General features: G+C 49.4%; 1 protein-coding gene across 4 annotated transcripts in view; it reads right to left on the reverse strand.

Annotated features, from left to right (window-relative positions):
- Sgsm2 (small G protein signaling modulator 2) overlaps nucleotides 1-18,612 on the reverse strand; it is a 40,121-nt gene extending 21,509 nt beyond the window's left edge. Inside the window, exons 1-2 of one of the 4 annotated variants that reach the window (XM_076542884.1) lie at nucleotides 18,459-18,612; nucleotides 13,282-13,357 (exon numbers count right to left, since the gene is read on the reverse strand). In XM_076542884.1, the coding sequence (XP_076398999.1) occupies nucleotides 13,282-13,357; nucleotides 18,459-18,515 (133 nt within the window). In that variant the 5' untranslated portion in view covers nucleotides 18,516-18,612. Of the gene's footprint in view, nucleotides 1-13,281; nucleotides 13,358-17,987; nucleotides 18,158-18,458 lie in introns of those variants that run through there. The other 3 variants (XM_076542886.1, XM_076542887.1, XM_076542885.1) reach the window with 3 other exon arrangements.
- Between the last annotated feature and the right edge of the window lie 258 nt (nucleotides 18,613-18,870).

Consider the following 18,870-nt stretch of genomic DNA (forward strand, 5'->3'; position numbering starts at 1 on the left):
TCTCTTGAGAGCTAGCAGAGGCAGAACTCAGCGGGTACCACTAGGAAGGAATGCTGAGGGAACCCCAAACATCATGCCTGTTCACACCTGAATTCCTTCTGGTAAACTCGGGTAAAGTGCTAAGCCCTCCGAGGAAGGAGAAATCCCTCTTGCCTTGGAAATACTGTACGCCTGCAGAGAGGCAGGGGCCGGGACAAGCTGTGAATTGTGCTGAACTGGGGCTAGGCCAAAGAAATAGATCTTGACCTCCCTCCAAAGCTCTCCATCCTGCCCTTCTGCCCCACGTTCATGGTGGGCTTGTGAGGGCTGTCACGTGCCTAGCTGCTTCTCTCCCTTGCCTGGTGCACACATGCCTTCTGTATGCGGTAGCATCCCAGTGAGCTGTGAGGAGCAGAGCTGCTCACTGGAGTTGACACGAATGTCTCCACCTGACCACAGGGACCAACAGAGGCAGCGCCTACAGGACGAGGATGCAGAGAGCACATGGCCCAGCAGCCCTTCTGGAGAGCATGGTGATGTGGTTGCTTAGGAACAAGGCTCTGAAGCTGAAATATTGATGAAGCCTCTGCAGAGATCAGCCCTCACAGTAGTCTCTGGATTATTTATGAGCACAGCAGTTGGGAGTGAGAGATGTGTTTTCCCCCTTCAGCACTTGAAGGACTTTCTTAATTCATTCATGTTTTCAGGGGCCACACTTAATCTCTCCCTCTGGATCCCTGCTTACCACCGAGACCCCACAGGAAGGAACTTGGCAGGGAAAAGCAAAGAGCTGCCCTTGGCATGTACAGACTCTGAAGACATGGTGCACATGTGTGGTAGGCAGTGCCTGGCCATTGCTGAGGCCGAACTAAGCAGTGCGGGGACAAAGAGGTGGACAGCCCAGGGTCTCGGACTGGTATAGTGACTCCATGCTTCTGGGAAACCTGGCAATTGACGTCATGCACTAAGTCACAGCTTTGTCACCCGTGCAGTGAGGGAGACTTCTTAGGACTGTGTGATGTCACACGAGACGGCATGTGAAACCACTTCCTTACCCATGAGTCCATGTCTGTTCCTGACCCTCACCCTCAGTGTGGTAGGACCTGGATACATCAGAGGATCATGGGCTGCCCCAGAGGTGGATAAAAGTGATGTTTTCTTTGATATGGGGAACTGATGCCCTGTTAAGGTTTTTTGTTTTTGTTTTTTCGAGACAGGGTTTCTCTGTGTAGCTTTTGGAGCTGTCTTGGAACTGATTTTGTAGACCAGGCTGGCCTCGAACTCACAGAGATCCACCTGCCTTTGCCTCATGAGTGCTTGGATTAAAAGCGTGGTTTTTCTTCTTTCTTTCTTCCTTCCTTTCTCTCTCTCCTTCCTTCCTTCCTTCCTTCCTTCCTTCCTTCCTTCCTTCCTTCCTTCCTTCCTTCCTTCCTTCCTTCCTTCCTTCCTTCCTTCAGTGTTATTTAGCTTGACCATGTATACCTGTGTTGAAGCCGTAAGAGGAAGATGGATGTCCTCCATCACTCTTCACCTATTCCTTTGAGGCAGGGTCTCTCCTTGAACTCAAGGCTCATGTTTTCTAGATGTGATGGTTTGAATGAAAATGGCCCCCAGGCTCACAGGAGTGGCACTATTTAGGAAGTGTGGTCTTGTTGGAGGAAGTGTATCACTGGGGTGGGCTTGGAGGTTTCAGATGCTCAAGCCAGGCCCAGTGTCTCTCTCTCTCCCTGCTGCCTGCTCATCCAGATGTAGAACTCTCAGCTGCCTCTCCAGCACCGTGTCTGCCTGCATGCCGCCATGCTTCCCACCATGATGACAATGGACTAAACCCCTGAACTGTTAAGCCAGCCCTCAATGAAATGTTTTCCTTTTTAAGAGTTGCCATGGTCATAGTGTATCTTTATAGCAATAGAAACACTAAGAGACTAGACTAGGCTGAAAGCTCTTCTCCTGACTCCGCTGTCTCAGAGATGTTCTACAAGCACATTCGGAATGCCTGGCTGGTTACATCGGTGTTGGGAACCAAACTCTAGTCCTCATGATTGCACATCCAGTGTTCCTAGCTGTCTGAGCCATCCATCCAGCCCCAAGATTGTTCTGATTAGCACAATCAGCACATGAAACTTGGACCTAGGAAATAACTACTAATTTATTTTAAAGGCAAAGACTCATGAAGCCCAGACTCTTCTCAGATTTTCTATGTAGCAGAGTCTGGCTTTGAACTCTGAGATCTTCCTGTCTCCACTGCCCAAGTGCTGGGATTATAGGCATGCACCAAGAGGTGTGGCAAATAATTACTTCTCAAGTAGATTTTTTTTTCATCTGTTTTTCTCTCTCCATTTAAGCAGCTAGTAGCAGTTACTGTTTTCCTATAAAGGATTTTTGTTTGTCTTCCTCTTGGACTGCCGTCAAGAAGGGAGGGGGCCTCGAGGTCTTCTGCCAGCTCCGTTTCCCAGGGGAGGGAAACAGGCAGGCTTCTTGTTCCAGCCTTGGAGGCCTTTGTTTTAGAAGGCACATCTTTTCTTTCCCAGGGTGGTCATACATCTGTGCACATGTGTACAGAGACACGGTCTCACAGATGTATCAAGCATACAGGAAATCTTTGACTTAAGCATTCATGTGCTCCACCTCGTGGCTAAGCCTGCTCTCTGGGGATCTTGTGTGGCCCTGGGGTGTCCAGGGGGGTGTCTTCCAGCCTTAGTCTTTCAATCTGGGCTGCTGCAGCTACAACTCTGTGTTGGGGGGGGGGGCGCTCGCTATTCCCTGACGTTGAATTCTCATTGTGCAGAAGGGAAAAGCAGCCACACTGAACAAAGCCGGAGTGGCAGCAGGTGGCACCAGTCCTGCAGGGAGTCATGGCCTCAGTGACGGGACTAATGGCGAGGATAATGAGTTATTAGCCTTCCCACCTTCCCCAAGCCACTGCAAACGCAGCCAGGCTGGGAGCTGGGGAGCAGCCACCCCATTTGGCTTCACCCCCTCGCCAGCAGCCTCTTAGCACAGGAACACGTTCTCCTGAGAGCCAGCAGAAGCAGAGCTCAGCAATTATCACAAGGAGGGATTGCTGAGGGAAGCCCAAACATCACGCCCATCGCTTGGTTCGCACCATGGCTCCTGAATTCCTTCTGGGAAACTCAGGCAAACTGCCAAGCCACGTCTGGGGAAGGAGGAATCCTTCTCACCCTGACAGTCTTCAGGGACCTGTGAGGCCAGGTGTTCTTGGCCTAGTTCCATACGCTCCCAAATCAGTGATTGCCAAAACTAGAGTATCCTGTGCAGCATGGAGGTAAAATAATAATAATCACAACAGAGAACTACTACCTGAAGGGGCTTGTGGATGGGTTTTTTTGGGCTCCAAATGCATTGAAATTATGTACAATTTGAATGTAAATTTCTAGTTTGTTTTACAATGCTTAAGTGCCCCTGTGCCCAGGGTATGGAATCAGTGGCTTCCAGCTTCTAAGAGAGGGTCCAGACTCCAAAAAGATTAATAATCTTTGCTATAACACTTAAATTTATTTTTTATTTATTTTGCCCAACAAGGTGACACATCTGTAGTCCCAGCATTCGAGAAGCCAAAGCAGCAAAATCTCTTGATTCAAGGCTAGCCTGGTCTACAGAGTGAGTTCCATGGCCAGCCTGGCCTACACAGTGAGTTCCATGGCCAGTCAGGGCTAAGTAGTAAGACCCTGTCTCAAAAAATTATTCTTTTTACACTTATTTAGTGTGTGTAGAGGTCAGAGGACAGCTTGCAGGAGTCGAACTCAGACTGGACAGCAAGTACATGTATTCACCTGCTGAGCCATCCTGCTGGCCCCACACTCTGGGACTTTTGAGTGGAGCAGGAACCCAAACACGATTCTAACTTGTTCTGAATTTGCTCCCCAGACAGACTGAGCAGGGCACTGTGAAGCCCCATTCCCCAGGGGCAAGTTCAGGTGTGACCTGTGTGACCTCATGCCCAAGGACATCAGGCAACTCCAGGTCCTCATTGCCTGGAACTTGCCACCAGAGCACCACATCTTTGTAGAGGCCGTACAGACTACCACAGGACTGAAGCACCAAGCTGTAAGGCCGCCCCCCTGCTAAGTGAGCTGTCGGAGCTCTGGGCATCAGCCATGGAGGCTCCAGGGCCCTTTGTCTCAGTGAATCCTAGCACCATGTGGATACACCATAAGGTGACAGCCCTGACATCTTTGGTTCATTTAATATGAGAAAAACATGTCCTAGTCAATAAATCCCAACATAGAAGGCTTGGACAAATAAATTTAAAAAATAGAAAATAAAAACAAAAAGACTTACGGGGAAAACCCCCCACAAAATAAAAAAGGACAACAGAGTTAGAGAGGGAGAGAAGACTTAACAAGCATGACCCTCACCCCCATCTTCATCTTCGGGTGGCTTTTAGAGTTTGGTCAGCTGATCCCAGACACCCTTCTCCATGGTCCGCCATCCTGTCACACTGAGAGGGAAGCTCAGAGACAGCAGAAGAACAGCTAAATTTAACTCTAGCATCTTGCTATGAACACTCACTGAAGTCTGATACTGTCCTAAGGAAAGCTGAAGACCACAGGCTGGACCAGCCTGAGGAGCTCCTTGGGTCCTTCAAAGCCTTAAAAGTTACGGAGCTTAGCGAACGCTACCTGGGGCTGGAGAGCACAGTGCTAACAGAGCCTGCTGGCCTTGGACTCGACCCATCGCATACTGATTTAACCATTCCAAGTGGTCCGTCCTTTATAGAGTGGAGACACTGGGTCAGATCTGGTGGCACCAGCCTGTAATCCCTGCTACCCAGGAGACTAAGGCAGGAGGGTTGATTACACTGGGCTACAGTGTAGATTATGGAGACCTGCGGGGGGTGGGGGTGGGGATGGGGGTGGGGCAGTATGACAAAAGGTGGAGGGATACTAGATTGCTACTACCTTGCTGGTGGGAGGGTTAGATGATGTCATTCCTATTTAGCAATTTGTCACTCTCAATCAAAGGTGCAGATAACCTTTGACCCAGCGATCCCTCTTCTGGAATTTTTCCTACGATGTAAGGGCACCATTAGCTGTAATAGCAAAGAACTGGAAACCACCCATGTGTCCATCAGCAGTGAGGGTCAGGCTAAGCAAATACGGTTTGTTCACACAGGTGAGCAGTGTGCAGCTCTCGGCAACAATGAAATGCTCTCTAGGAACTAACGGGGAACTTCCAAGAGCAAGGTGCAGCACTGGATCATTGCATGGCACCTGTCAATCACAAAAGGGGGAGGAGTCAGGGGTGGTGGCTCCTGCTTGTATGTCTAGCACTTGGGAAGCAGAGGCAGGGATAAATGACACAGTTCAAAGCTAGCCTGGGCTACAGAGTGAGTTTCAGTGTGAACTGTCTCAAAATAAAGGGGGTGGGGTGGGCAGGGGCTCATGTAGCCTAGACGCCCCTGAACTTCAGATCCTCCTGCTTCTACTTCAGGTGCTGACATTACAGGTGTGTATCACCGTGCTCAGCTCACATCTCTATCAGGATTTAAAAACAATAACAAAGCCCCCGAGATGGGAACACACTCAAACCAAAGGTGCTCTGTGTGGGAGGTGGTGAATGGTGCCCGGAAGCTGTAAGATCCTGGGAGTGCTCCTTTCACGGTTTTGATTTTATTAGCAGACAGATATATTACCAGTTCAAGATAATAATAATGATGAGTAGGTGACCACCAAGGGTTCCCAGCATGAGGTGATGCTGGAGGCCCTCTCCAGTTGGGGAGAGAATCAACCCCAGAATGCCAGTCGGTCCATAGTCCCCGCTCTTTCACCAGCTCTAAATGGATTGCTTCCTCATACTTAGTCAGTACCTGCTCGGGCAGCAGCAGGTAACCTGAGCTTGGCAGGAACCAGAGAAATAATTCTGAGTGGCATGACTAGCCTGGCTGTCTCAGGAGTTCACAAAAATGAACCGAAGCTAAGCCAGGGGCCTCATCAACAGGGAAGTCGCCAGGAAGGTCTACCAGTCCACCTTGTGTCTCGGGTGCATACACATTCATATTCCCAGCTCTGCTCAGCAGTCAAAAGTCCTGGCAACCGTGGGACTTCCTAAAGGGCTTTCAGGGGACCAGCCCAGCTGGGCTGGGCCCGGGGTGTAGCACTCACAATTACACAGCATGGCAGGAGGCTGGCCTAAGGACCAGGAGTTGAGGATGGGAAGGCAAATTGTGGCGAGAAGCTGACCCACCCTCTCTGGCTCAGTTTCACCTTTCTCCCTAACGCCATCTGTCCAGTGGGAGAGTTGGGTTGTAGTTGCCATAGAGAATCCGAGGAGGAAAAGTGAGGGGAGAGCAGTCATCCACAGGTGGTTTGATTTGGTCCTGGGGCTGTGGGGGCAACACTCAGAGCAGAGTTTTGGGGCTACTGGTTCAGGCCTGTGAACAGTGGGGACAGGTGGAGCTGCCTGGCTGGAAGGGGAGGGCAAGAGGGGAGGCTCTTCATAGTGGAACTTCCGAGCTTCCAGAAGTTAGAGCTTTGCTGGAGGTGAAGGAGGAGGAGCAGAAAGGCCTCCCGAGGCACCACGGGCCTCTCTCCTCCCTACTTCCTCCCTGTATTTGGTAATGGCAGCTCCCTGCACTCACAGTGAATATTCCCACTGGATTTGGGACACATCTCCCTCAGCTTGCAAGGGTGTTACTGACTTTACTTCAACTCTGGGGGCTTTCAGATTTGCTCAACTCCCCAAAGAAGAGCAACATTCCCCTATAGATTCCGACGTGAAGGAGAAAGAACTGGTCTCATTTTTCTGGAACCATGGTGAGGGAAATGAGAATCATGCCACACATACTCATTTTCTTTGCCCTGCAGGGACACTGGACCTTCCCGGTGAACCAGGTGAGAGACAGCCTCTTCCTCCATGTACAAAGGCTGAGCGCATTCACCCAGTGGCCAGAGACCCACCATCTCCTAGAGTCTTTGGATCCCATGAGCCCAGTCAGATGACTTTAGCTGTGACTCTACAAGGCAGCTCCTCTACGATGTCCCATCGAGTCCTCTGGACTCCTCTCCTGGGTAGCCCCACCCCCACCCCCAGGCACAATCTTTGCACCAGGACAGATGTGAGTTCAAACACTGAGCTGCATATCCTAGCTTATCCTTCTCTTTAGAAAATCATTTTTTTTATGGGGCTGGAGAGATGGCTCAGAGGTTAAGGACACTGGTTGTTCTTCCAGAGGTCCTGAGTTCAATTCCCAGCAACCACATGGTGGCTCACAACCATCTGTAATGAGATCTGGTGCCCTCTTCTGGCCTGCAAGCATGCATGTAGGCAGAACACTGTATACATAATAAATAAATAAATCTTTAAAAAAAAAAAAAAAAAGAAAATCATTTTTTTTTTGGTAGGGAAATTTCAAGCATACACAAAAGTCAGGAGGATGGTATAACAACCCCCATATACCCACTGTCCACTTAAATAGTTAACAGTCCCAGCCACATTTTGTTTCAGCTAAACCATATGCAACCAATTTTTTCCTATCTTTGGATTATTTGAGGTAACTTTTAGACTCTTGACACAAGTACAGATACCTTTATTGAACCTACAATAATAAACACATTTTCTCTTTCTTTTTAGAGCCAGTGTTACTCGGGCTAGCCTGGAACTTATGTTGACCAGGATGGCCTCAAACGTGCAGCAGTCCTCCTGTTTCTACCACCCCCAACAGGGTGCTAGGGTCAGAGGTGTGCATCCTAACGTCCAGCTATAATAACAATTACTTAATATGATCCAATTTCCTGATCGAGTGCCAAGATTTCGGATCTCCTCAACTGTCTAGATGTTTCGGGTTGCCAGAAATGTGGATTTCTAGATGGACTTCTAGGGTGTGCCTGAGGCTTTCCCGAGACGGTTCCAGATAAGATGTCACTGGACGCTATGTTACACGCTTTACATGTGCAGCTCTTTTGGGTTTTTTATCTTGAGCTTGACCACTGAGCTAACCACCCACACCTAGCCCTAAGTAGCTCTTCCAATGCTCAAGTCTACCTTCTGCGGGTAGGTTCAGAGATGAAAATGAGTCATTGACTATGAGTAAGACACAAGCAGCACGCAAACCGTGGTCTGTCTGACTCGAGCCTTGGCAACGGGCCAAAGCACATATGTGTTCTTGGCTATGCCCTAGCACGGGGGAGGGAAACCAGTTGCTCTGGACATCTGTCTTCCTACCTGATCATAGCTGAAAAGCTACCTGACTTGTTCGTTTCTGGGTGAAAGCAAAAGCTAGTCAGTCTGATAATAAGCTATTCACTGGCTGCGGGAGGGAAGGAGTCCCTTTTGCTGAAAAGAGCCAGGCCAGCAACTGCCTGGAGTCTGAATCACTCACCGTGCAGAAACATCTCCGGCTGCAATCTCCCAGGTGGGATGCAACCTCCTGCAGCACCTGCTGCTCTCCCAGCTTATTAGTATCTCTTTGCCATTCCCTGAAGGAGCTCACTGCAGGGGAGACCTCACTGGCTAATGAAAGCTGCTTAGCAACAGGGAGCTGGTTAATAAAGCCCCATGTTATTCCCAGTTCCAGGCTCTACCCCCACCTCCCATTACAGCTCATCCTCAGCCTCAAGCAACCCTGAGGTTGGCCCAGGAAAGCTGATGACTGAGGAGACAGGGCTGGCCCAGGCCCCACCCACAATGCCTAGCAGCTGGTGATGGTGTGAGAAGATCACTGAGTCTGAGAACTGCTCTTCAGCGCCAGACTCCCCTCTCAGCCACCTAAAGTTAAGATCCACAGGGCTGAGGGTATAGCTCTGTGGTAGATGGCTTGTCTAGCCTGCCTCAGGATCTGGGTTCAATCCCCAGCACAGACACACACATAGACACACACACAGACACACACATGAAACAACTAGTCCTGGGGCCAGGCATGATAGTATATGCTTTTTAATCCCAGGACTCAGGAGGCAGAAGAAGCAGGCAGATCTCTGTGAGTCCAAGGTTAGCCTGGTCTATATAGTGAGCTTCAGGCCAGCCAGGGATACTCAGTGAGGCCTTGTCCCACAATCGTAGTAATCAACAAGAATAGAGGAAATAGAAAGATACTGCAGAGGGAGGTCAGGCTCAGAGAAACAGAGCTCCATGGGCTGATGCCTCAATTACTCAAATCTCTTGATGGCGAGAAAATAACTGTTTGTAAGCACATGCATTATTATTTCAGATGCAAGGTTCAAGGGCATAACTTGAGACAATTTGCTGTTTAGTGCTGACTCAGAGTGCCCTGTCTAGTGCATGTTAAAAGCACCTTCCTCCCAGCATGGAAGGAGGCAGCAGGATATACCAGTCAATGTGGGGTCAGGGCTGGGAGGCAGAAGAACTGTTCACAAAGTCACAGAAAAAATACGAAGCGTTAATCCGATTCAACTGGAGACTGGATCCAGAATCTTAGACATGCTAAGCAAGTATTCTACCGACGAGTTCCAGTCCAGCAGTAAGTCTCTTCGATGGAGTCTCCTGCAACCCAGGCTGGCCTCTAAACCACTGTATCCATGAGGATGACCTTGGGCTCTTTAAAACATTTTTAAAAAATCTTTTTTCTTTAAAATGTTTTAAAATGCCAGGCGGTGGTAGTGCACGCCTTTAATCTCAGCACTCAGGCGGCAGAGCCACGTGGATCTCTGTGAGTTCGAGGCCAGCCTGGTCTACAGATAGAGTTCCAGGACAGCCAAGGCTACACAGAGAAACCTTATCTTGAACTCCCCACCCCCCAAAAATGTTTTGAAACACTTATTTAGTGGGTGTTTTTGTGTGTGGACAGGCAGTACACTCACTTTTTACCATGTGGGGCCCAGGGGAGCATTTCTCTCCTCCTACCATGTGGGTTCTGGGGATAAAACTCAGGTCACAGGTTTGGCAATGAGCAGTTTTACCCGATAAGCCATCTTTCAGCCAGACCTTAAGCTCTTTTTTTTTTTTTTCCTCCCTGCACCCCCAAGACAGGGTTTCTTTGTGTAGCCCCGGTTGTCCTGAAACTTGCTCTGTAGACCAGGGTGGCTTCAAATTCACAGAGATCCTCCTGCCTCTGCCTCCCGAGTGCTAGGATTAAAGGTGTGCGCCACCACTGCCCGGCTCAGAACTGCTTGATTTTAAAAGCTGGTGTCTGAGTTGCTGACTTGAATTTAATAAAAAGTCACTAAATGAGATGGGTGTGGTTTCCATGCCTCTAGTGCCGGCACTTGGGAGGTACAGGCAGGAAGAGAATCCCTCTGAGTTTGAGGCTAGCTTGGTCTTGATTGTGAGTTTCAAGCCAGTTAGGGCTACATAGTGAGGCCTGTCTCAAAAACAACAGCAACGATTTCCCGCTCCACATGCATGCATGCATTAATGTATACACACACACACACACACACACACACACACACACACTCCATCTGGGGATTGCTGGCCAGACAACCTAGTTAATCAGTAAGCTCCAGTCCCAAGTGAAGAGACCCTATCCCCACAAACAAGGTGGGTGGCTCCTGAGGACATCTGAGGTTGACCTCTGGCTTCCACACATACCTACACCTACAAACAACAACACACACCACAAACATGCTAACATACTCACCAACACACACAAGATCCCAGAGTTGTGGGAGGCCATGAGAAGCCTGGGCCTGAATTCCTTCGGCCCAGCAACTCAGTCGGGACGGACCCTCTTCACACGGAACAAGTTCCAGCTGGGTCACTTCAGTCCCTGACACTGCCTACTGCCTCACATCTGGGTCACTTCAGTCCCTGACACTGCCTACTGCCTCACATCTGGGCAGCTTCACTTGCAAACTTTTTTGTCTGATCCTGTGGCACTTATGTTTGCATCAATGACTCTTAGGAGCCTTGGAAGGCCAGCAGGACATGGCTCCTCCTCCTGGACTCAGTTTAAAAGCCTGGAAACTTGAAGGCTTTGTCTACTACAACAATCAAAAATGATTCAAAGAAAAACCGTTCTCTTGGAGTGTGATCTTCCGGCTCGATGAAAGAGCCCAGAGCCTTAGACAGGAGGTCCAGAGCTTCCAGGGGACAGGGAATCCCAGGCCAGCTGCAGGAGAGCTGGCAGGTGCTTCTCACCTCAACAGGCTGACTGTGAGGTCCTCGTGCTTTTCTCCTGCTGGCCTCCCTCCAGCCCTCTTTCCCCGTTCTCCCCTGGCTACCCACACACAGCACCCATGCACAAGCTGTTCTCACTACACGATAGCTTTCCACAGGGTGTGCTCTGACAAAGCCTAGCACTAAGCCAGAATTCTAATATGCTTCTAGGCTAATAATCATGACGTTAGGGAGCTTGTTCTTTTTTCTTTCCCAGGGCACGGGTTCTATGAAGCAGCAGCAGCAGCAGCAGCAGCAGCAAATCTAGCCTTGGCCTTGACACCCAAAGGGGAAGAAAAAAACATCTTCTGCTCTTACAACTCTAGGCATGTTCACAGATGTAAACTGAATCCCCCGCAAACAGTTGAGGTGGAGATCACTGTTCTAATTTTAAAGGAGCATACTGGAGGTATCAACAAACTAGTTCAAGATGGGTGTGGCGTGGTAGTGCTTATGGTACTAGTAATTGGGAGGCTGAGGCAGGAAGATCAAGAGACTCAGTGTTCAAGGTCAGCCAAGGATAGATAGAGGGAGAGAGAGGGAGGAGAAAGAGAGAGAGGGAGAGAGAGAGAGAAAGGGAGAGAGAGGGGGAGAGAGAGAGAGAGAGAGAGAGAGAGAGGGAGAGAGAGAGAACATCACTCATCTAAGATGGCTTTAGTATTAGGAAGACCAGTAGCTTTCAAAGCCCTGTTTTCACTGCCTCTGCTCGCTGGCTGCCTTTCCCAGTCACCCTCTGTAACTGTTTTATTGTTCTCCATAGATCTGGTCATTACATATTATCACATCTTTTCATGCATTTTTGTCTGTCTGTCAGTATTTTCCTGGGGGCAGGAACTGTCTATCTTGTCCTTGCCATTCTGCTGCATAGAGACTAATGTCTGGAGTGTTGCTGGACTTATGGGAAGGGCAGTTCTGTCTCACTGTTGCCAAAAGCAGGGTGATGGCTAGGACCCACACCGTGGAAAGACATCAGACTCCCAACTATTGTCCTCTGAACCCTACACATGTGTTGCGGTGCACACATGAACATATACATACCACGTGAAATAAATATAATGTAATAACAATAAAAAACAAGGCTAGGACATGTTAGGCTCTGGTACCCTCCTCTCCTTAGGAGGTGTTAGAAGATGGCAACATTTCTGGAAATCAAAGAAAACTGTGTAGATACAAACTTTTTCATACAACGTCAAACATCTGTTTCATGTTACAGATGATTTTCCACCACACCACTCCATTCTATAGCCAGAAGCTCTTGTTATTCCTCCTCGCCTATGTTCATGCTCTCCTGCATCTAACCAAGTACATGGGGAATCAGGACAATGGAGCAACTAGAAAAATGTGGCAGCCAAAAGCACATAAAAACATCCCCAAAGTACCAATCCTTCCCCAGAGTGAAAAGGGACAGATAAGACGGGTGGTTCCAAAATCCACAGCTTTCAGGGAAAGGTTTTTTTTTGTTTTGTTTTGTTTCTCTGTGTAGCTTTGCACCTTTCCTGGATCTCGCTCTGTAGACCAGGCTGGCCTCAAACTCACAAAGATCCGCCTGCCTCTGCCTCCTGAGTGCTTAGATTAAAGGCGTGCACCACTATGCCCAGCTCCAGGATTCTGGTTGTTTGTTTTCTGAGACAGGGTTTCTCTGTGTAGCCCTGGCTGTCATGGAACTCGCTCTAGACTAGGCTGTCCTCAAACTCACTGAGATCCACCTGCCCAGGCCTCCTGAGTGCTAGGATTAAAGGAGGTGTGTGTCACCTTGGACTCTTAACTGCTGAACCATCTCTTCAGCCGTCTCTCTCTCTTTTTTATTCTGAGGCAAGGTCTCACAAAGTTTCCCAGGCTGGCCCTGGGCACTCCACAGATGAAACAAGCCTTCAGCTTTTGGTCCTCCTGTTTCAGCCTTCTGAATAGCTAGGATCACAGGCGTGGGACACCAGGTATGACATGGCTGTGAATGTTTTAACAAGCTCCCAGGTGCATCTGGTGCTACCATAATTTGGGACCTACTGTCCTAGGATACTAAAATACACAAATTCATGCCACCTGAAGACTCTGATTCAGTAGGTCTGGGATGGGGCTCAAACAGACTTCAAAAGAGTCTGTGATGATTGGGACTCACATTCATTTTTGAGAGGGTCTAAAGCAGAGGACTCATCTTTTCCAGGTCCCAGGACCAAGTGCTCAGTCCTAAGTCCACATATGTCCCGTCACTGTAAGGTGTTTACTCACCACACAGAGCAATGATGTGGCTGCTGTCTTCATGCACAAACTTCCTGGTGACAGCCTCCTCCATGATTTGCTTCACCTGTGAATAAATGGGCATCTTCATTATTTTAATTTATTTATGTTTGCTGGGCTACTGATTACCCAGGGCAAACACTCTATCACTGACCTACATCCTTAGGCTAGCATTATTATTTTTCATTTTCCTCCTTAGCAAAGGACTCCTGGGGTTTGAGGGTGTATCTTAGTGGCTGAGCAGGTTTTGGACACACTAGGTTCTAGATTCAATTCCTTCCTCTTGGAAGGTAAACAGCTTGGCTGTGACCTCCTGGTCTGGCTTTTCAGGTACTTGTAAGGATGACAAAGCCGGGAGGCGGGGGTATGGGTGTGGGGTGTGGGGTGTGGGGTGGAGAAAGCAGTGCTCCCCCACATGGCCTGCCCTGAGCTTGGTCAAACCCACCACCCAGTGTGGACATCCCAGTTTCCACAAAAGGGTCTTCTTGTCTAGAAAACAAGGATGGGAGGCTATTTGCTCATCCACACTCAGCTGGAGAAGGGCTTCTGGGTAGACACACTGTCCTCGAGAGGTGGACTGGCTCAGGACAGGATGAAGACAAACAACTTGCCTCTCCTTTTCTGAGGTTAGGAGTAGGTCCATCCATGGCTCACCAACTCTCATTCCTTCTGGCTAAGTTCTAAAACTCTGATGTTTTGGGGTTTGAGTCTGAAGCTAACCTGGGCTTGTAGTGTGTTAGAGCCTGAGCTATAGCATGAAACCGTGTCTCAACTCCCAACCCCCAAAAGGCACTTATAGGATGGGGATGTAGTGAGTGCTATGGTAGAATGCTTGCCTGTCATTTGAGGTCCTCAGGTTTAATTTCTAGGACCACAAAAAAGATATTCTTATTATTTACTATTATTCATTAAACATATAAAAATGAGCTTATATGGTAATCTCATAGGCTTGGTGAGTTCTCACACACTGCATACTTTTAGAGTAGGAAACAGAACAAGTGCCAGATGGGGTGGTACATGCCTGAAATCCCAACTGCTGGGAGATGAAGACAAGAGGATCAAGAGTTCGAGGCCCAGGCTGGCTAGATAACTCATCAGTTAAAAGTTCTTCCTGAGCAAGCCTGATGACCTGAGCTCAAGTCCCAGAATCCATGTAAAAGTGGAAAGAAAGAAGACTCTACAAATTGTTCTCTTACCCACACAAATACACTGTGACATGTGTGTACCTGTACACACACACACACACACACACACACACACACACACACACCCACACACTAAAGTTGAAAGAAGAGTTCAAGGCCAAGGCCAACCTGGGCTACACAGCACGTCCAAGGCTAGTTTGGGTTAGGACACCTTGTCTTAAGCAACAAAAGAAATAGAACATATAACCAGTTTGCCAGAGCACCTTGCTTTATTAGCTCCCCTACCCCAGTCACTACTTCTTCCTATGAATACTCAAATACCCACTATCTTTTTTTTTTTTTTTGAGACAGGGCTTTTGTGTAGTCTTGGCTCTGTAGACCAGGGTGGCCTTGAATTCAGAGATCCACTTGCCTCTGCTTCCTGAGTGCTGGGACTAAAAGTGTGTGCTGCCACTGTCCAGCTTCTTTTATTTTAAATTTTAATTATTATTCTTTATGTGTGTGTGTGTGGGGAGGGGTAACTGAACCCAGGGCATTGTGCATACTGGGTAAGCAAGCAGAACTGAGTTAGTGTTCAGACCTTTTTTTGTTATTGTTTTGAGATAGGATTTCACAATTTAGCTCTTGGCTGGCCAGGAACTCACTACATTATAGAGACAAGGCTGGTCTTGAACTCATAGAGATCTGCCTGCTTCTGCCTCTTGAGTGCTGGGATCAAGGCATGAACCACGTAGTCCAGCTTCAGATCTCTTTTTATTTTTTTGAGACAGGATCTTACTAAATTCCCTAAGGCAGCCTGGAGTTTATAACCCATGCAATCCTTGAACTTTCATTTGCCCTGTTTTTGCCTTGCTGGAATCACAGGCCTGTGCCACCAGGCCCAACCTCTGAGTTCTTATATTAGTTTTGTACGTTTTTTAAAAATTTATTTATGTGTATATGTGTGTGCCCAAGTGTATGTACATATGTGGAGGAGGCGCACTGGATGCTCTGGAACTGGAGTTACAGATGTTTGTGAGCACCATGTGGGTGCTGGGAACTGAACTTAGGTCCTCTGCAGGAGCAGCCCAGCTCTTAACCCCTGAGCCATCTCTCCAGCCCATAGTTTTGCAAGTTTTATACTTAAAAAAATTAAAATAACAGTAAGGAGTGTTTTGTGATTTGTTTCTTTGCCTTGACTGAACGTTGGTGAGATTCGTCTCTGTTGTGTACTGCTGTAGATTGTGTGAAGATACCGTAGTTGACTGGCATGTGGGTATTTCCCAGCTGGGAGTTGTTATGAATCATGTGAACACCTGGACATGTCTTCTGGTGAACATATGTGCTGGCTCTTTAAAATTTATGTTTCTAGGCAAGGGATTTCTGATGCATATATTCTGCTTTACCAGATAGTGCCAAAATGTTCTCCAAAGTGGCTGTAGCAATTTACACTCCCATCAAGCGTTAAGGTTCTAGTTGCACTTATGCCAGATTCCACGGGGAATCTGCCAGGAGACAAATAACCGACACTGGGAATCAGAGATGGGTTTTCTCTACCACAGTATAACGAAAATACAAAACATATAAACACACAGGAAAGTAAACCATGGCAGGGACAGGCCTTATCTTTTTAGGATTTCTTTATCTTTATTCGTATTTCATGTGTGTCTGTGCACCAGGTTTACATGTTACCTGCAAAGGCTACAAAGGGGCATCAGCTCCCCTGGAACTGGAGCTAACATCTTTAGCCCTCATGTTACTTCTGGGAATCAAACTTGGAAGAGCAGACAGTGCTCTTAACCACAGAGCAAGCTCTCCAGCTCTCTCTATTTTATTTTTTGAAACAAGGTTTCACTATGTAGCCCAGGCTGGTCTCAAACTCACTAGCCTTGGCGCAAACTTCCTGTAATTCTTCTGCCTCCGCCTCCCGGATGCTGGGGTTATAGGCACATGCTCCCATGTACAGCAGCAGCAGTCCTTGCCTGTATCCTTTGGACAGGATGCAGTGTCCTGATGGTGCCTGGGCTCCCAGGCTGTTCTGTTGTGTTTTATTTACTTATTATTTATTTTGAGATAGGATCTCACTGTGTAGCCCGGACTGGGCCTGGGTGTCATAGAGACCCATCTGCCCTGAGTGCTGGGATTAAAGGCATACACAGCCATGCCAGGCCAAGGTCCTCTCTTAACATGCACTGTATTATATGGAGAGTGGCAGAACACCTGAGGCCTACGGAGGAAGAAGGACCTGGAGGTTCCTTCCTGCTGGGACTGCTCATGGTTAGTGGTTACATAAATGAGGATCAGATTTGATCGATTCTTGCACTGCAAGCTGTTAAAAGCTTCCTCGATTACTTCCCAGGGGGTCACTGCAGAAACTCACAACTAAATATCTACAGGTACCTGAGGCAGCTGGAGGGACACATGGGGTTAGGAGGACCTGCTGATTCTTTCTGGATTAATCCAGAGGTCCTCTGTAAGAACAAGCTTGCCTACAGTTCTTAGCTGTCTCTTCTTTTAGGAGAGAGAGAGTATGGCTTTCTGTAAACCAAGCACTATGGGGGAAATTCGTGGAGTTCAGAGCAGGTCAGCCTTTGCCAGGAAGATACATCCTTGTGGCACACGTTCAGTGTTCAAAGGAATCACTCTTGAAATAGTCTTTAAGTACTGGGAAGAAAATCATGTTCTCAAAAGTATTTCCCAATATACCTAATCAATTCTCAAATTTGGGTCTCAAATAATACTAGCAACACGCACATAGTTCTTGTACACCTACTTTCCCCCAGCTCTGTCTTTACACTGTCTTCTTCCGGGGGGATAATCACTGAGATTTCTCTTTTCTTTGGGGACAAGGCTGGCGCTAAGAAACCCTCCCTTGGCCACTTCACAGCAAAAGCATTGAAGTTGCTCACAGAAGCTAATGGTTAATGCAGAATGAGAGCTCAGTCTTCTCAAAGCCTGAGACGCTAAGGGTGAATGAAATATAGTACATTATATATCCGAGAATAAATGGCATTATCCTATTGTAAAAAGAGATGAGGAAAGCAAGACTTGAAAGAGTTTAAATAACTTTACTCAAGTTCACACAGAACTAAGTCTGGACTCTTCAAGACTTTCCCACCAGATCTCAGTTTCCAAGGTCAGCAGATATGTTTACCAAATAGAGTGCCCACAAGTGGGCCAAGCCCTGGATATATAATAGTGATCAAGCAGACAGGTTCCTTCCCCTCACGTAGTTCACACCTGGCAGACCTAGCTACAGAGGCAGGCTGGAGAGGGAGGCCTCATTCATTTCATCTACACTGCAGGCTCTCTCACAAGCTGGTGAGTCATTCATATGGGCAACCCTCCCCCCCCCCAACCCCCGAAATTGAAATGAGCTTTAAGCAGGGTCAAGGGAAAGGGGATTAGTCGAGAGAAACATTTTTTGTTTCTGAAGGATTTCCCTCAAAAGAGGAAAAACAATCGAAGTCTTAAAAACCATTCTTAAAAATACCCGGGTTCCTGGGTAAGGAGGTGGGCGTGGAGGGAGCGGCAGGGAGGTGTGCGGCGAACCCTCAGCCAGCCACGACTCACTTGCCGGAGGAATACCGGAGGGCGGTGTAGGGCACCAGGGAGCGAAGCCCCCTAGTTCTCCCTCCGGCTCGCTGTCGCTGCAGGCCCGCGGGGACCCCGGGGGACCCCGCCCCCTCCCCCGGGCAGCACCGGCAATGAATGGGCAACTCGGGTTCTCCTGCAATCGCCGCCACCCCTCCCCCGACCGCGGTCCCCCCGCGCTGCTGCCGTCACAGGGCGGGGAGCGGGAGGCCCGCGAAGCAAACAAGCCCCAGGGCGCCTGCTTGACCCTGGGCGAGGGCGCTGCCCCGGGCGCCGAGAGGGGCGTGAGGCCCAGCCCGCCCCGGACCCCGCCCCCGCCTGGTCTCCCCCGCCCCCCCCCCCCCGGCTCGGTGGGCTGGCGGCCCCGGGCGTGGGAACCGGGACCCCCTCTGCTCCTGGGGCAGCGCGGGAGGGGCGCGAGCCCCCCGAGTCCGTGCCCCCCGACCGTACCTCCTTTTTCACGTTCCACAGCAGCTTTTCTTTGACTGCGTCCTCTGCGCTGCCCATGGTGCGGCAGGTGCGCGGGCAGGCGGCGCCCGGCGGCCCCCCGATCCCCCGCTTGCCCTCGCCGCCTCCGCGCCTCCCGGCTCAGCGCCCCACGCGTGAGGCGGAGCCCCCGCCCGCCGCGCTCCCCGCCCGCCGCCGCCGCAGCCACTGCCCGGTGCTCAGCTCCGCAGCCATCTTCCGAGCCCCGCAGACGTCAGGCAGCAGGCCCGGCCCCTTCCCACAGCCGGCAGGGAGGGGGTGTGTGCGCCGCGACTGGGGAGGGGAGGGGGGGGGTCAGGGCGGGTGCGGACGCCTGGGGGCGTCGGGCCCGGGCGCGCGCCGCGGGGACGGTTGTCATGGCGACGGGCAGGCTCCC

Source organism: Peromyscus maniculatus, chromosome 8 (assembly GCF_049852395.1).
Source record: "Peromyscus maniculatus bairdii isolate BWxNUB_F1_BW_parent chromosome 8, HU_Pman_BW_mat_3.1, whole genome shotgun sequence".
NCBI lineage: Eukaryota > Metazoa > Chordata > Mammalia > Rodentia > Cricetidae > Peromyscus > Peromyscus maniculatus.